Source organism: Echinops telfairi, unplaced genomic scaffold (assembly GCF_000313985.2).
Source record: "Echinops telfairi isolate 266 unplaced genomic scaffold, ASM31398v2 ScPeMD7_5;HRSCAF=22, whole genome shotgun sequence".
Taxonomy (NCBI): Eukaryota; Metazoa; Chordata; class Mammalia; order Afrosoricida; family Tenrecidae; genus Echinops; species Echinops telfairi.
The window spans coordinates 5,467,430-5,469,566 of record NW_022103901.1 but is presented as its reverse complement, the minus strand read 5'-3'; the positions used below and the strand labels follow the sequence as shown (position 1 = coordinate 5,469,566).

Genomic DNA, 2,137 nt, shown 5'->3' with positions numbered 1-2,137 from the left:
AGAGTTCCTAATGTTTAGGATGCATACTGAATTATTTATGCATGAACTGGTATGTCTGGGAATTGTTTCCATAGGATCTGGGTGTGGGGAGGGAGAGGAAATGAGATTGGCCTCGTGCTGATAACTGCTGAAGGTAGGAGGAAGATTTTGCTATCTTCTCTCTCTAGTTTTGTATCTGGTTATTTTATGTTCTGTTATCTGTGTGAATCCATAATTGAGCGTCAAATCGCAGCAGTACCCCCAGATTTCACTTGCAAAGTTTACATGGTGGCCCAAAGTAGTTTGTTAACACAGCGGACAAACTCACCATCCTGTAATGCACTCACCAGTAATTGCCCCATTCAATCATGGTTCCGGGCTGGGAAAAAAAAGATATAAATTTTGGTTTGTAAGCTTTTCTGTGAAATACGGATAGCACCATGAAAAAGATCAACTGAGAATAACGGACGCAAACCTGACTTCTACTGGTGTGAGAAACAAAACAGTATTATTCACCAGGCTCTTACCTACCCAGGCAGGGAGGAAACGCTACAGCTTAGTGTCAAACCCAACCCATGGCCTTTGGGGTCCATTCTGACTTCTAATGATCCTGTCGGACAGGGTCCAACTGCCCCCATGGGATTGGTCCCTGAGGTTGTACTCTTTATGGGAGTAGAATGCCTCATCTATCTCTCACAGAGTGGCTGGTGCTTTCGAACTATTGACCTTGCACCTAGCAGCCCGACATGTAACTCACTACGCCACCAGGGCTCTTCATAAGAAGGCAGCAAATGGAATGCAAGAGTCCAACATCTGTCTACTAGTTAGCAAATCCAGTGAGGTCATCCTTCAGAGGTACCGAGTCATGATTAAACTGGGTACCCCGTTGTGAGAGTCACAGAAGGTTCTAGTTATAATAATCAACAAAGATGGCATTTCGGTTTATCCCTCCTGCAATAAAAACACCACTGAGATCCCACCGACAAGGATTTAACAATCCTGCTACCTGGGGTTGAGTTCTTTCTAGTACTTTCATAGGAGGGCAGAGGTTTGAAAGGGTTACAAAATATGAATCCCCGTTACCATCTCTAAACTCAAACCAGCTCACTGCTATCAAAAGTCAATTGCAAATCACAAAGGACCCTAAGGGACCAAGGGGAAGGGAGAAGGGTACCAAGGGGCCCGTTGGGCTCTGCTGTCAACATCAGTGGATACTCATGCTTCTTCACAGAAGAGAGGGGACACTCGTTGAGTTTCGGTACTTACTCGGAGTTGGTAAGACCTGAGTTCATAGATGTTAGGTCCTGGTCGAGGGGCAGGCTCGTTCCAGAAGCTGAACTCCAACAGGAGCTGATTTTTCCTCGAGAGGAGCATGTTGCCTCTTGCCTTACGGAATTGCACAAATTCCTTGGGGTGGGAAAACATTAGTCTCATGAAGTCTTCTGATACTTTTATACAAACCCATTGGCTGCACAGGAACTAACAGAAGACTGTCCTAAGTAACTCGTTGTTGTTGAGTTGCTTCTGACTCATGGTGACCCCATGCATGCTCTATAGAGCCCCGCCCCCCACCCCCATTCCCATAGGGTTTTCCAGGGTGGATTTTTGGGAAGTAGGCAGCCAGGCCTATGAACTTTGAACTGCTAACCCTTTGGGTAGTGGCTGAGTGTACTAAAACGGTTGACACAATCCAGGGGCTCCCCATCATAAACAGGGTAGCCAACAGGTCTCAGTTGGCCTGGGACGGTCCCACTTTACAGCTGTTGTCCCAGCTTCATGACCAGCAGCCCCCTCCCCTTGACTCTCAAGTGGCAGGCTCGGGAAGACAAGTGATGCCACCCTCGCTGTAATTAAGTAGCTGACAACTGGCTGACAGCTGCCTGGGATGGAACTTCTAGTTTCAGTTGTTTGGTTACTTTGTGCTTGCCTACAACTTCAAGAGTCCAAAGAATGAAACTGTTACTACAAAGAGCAGAAATTAAAAACTAATGGTGGAGAAGATTCAGTTCGCTCTAGAGGACTGACTACCTGTACTGGGCAGTGTCCCGTTCTGCTGTACGGAGGGTCGCCACATAGAACTGCACAGACTCAGGACAGCCGCGATGGCAACTAACAACAACAACAAACAACAACCCAGGCCCCACTGCCATCGAGTCCA

At 47.1% G+C, this 2,137-nt stretch overlaps 1 protein-coding gene across 1 annotated transcript in view; it reads right to left on the bottom strand.

Moving 5' to 3' along the window:
• NIPSNAP2 (nipsnap homolog 2) overlaps positions 1–1,419 on the bottom strand; it is an 11,806-nt gene extending 10,387 nt beyond the window's left edge. The window contains exons 1-2 of the mRNA XM_004705927.2: positions 1,246–1,419; positions 327–358 (exon numbers count right to left, since the gene is read on the bottom strand). Of these exons, the coding sequence (XP_004705984.1) occupies positions 327–358; positions 1,246–1,413 (200 nt within the window). The 5' untranslated portion in view covers positions 1,414–1,419. The remainder of the gene's footprint in view (positions 1–326; positions 359–1,245) is intronic.
• Between the last annotated feature and the right edge of the window lie 718 nt (positions 1,420–2,137).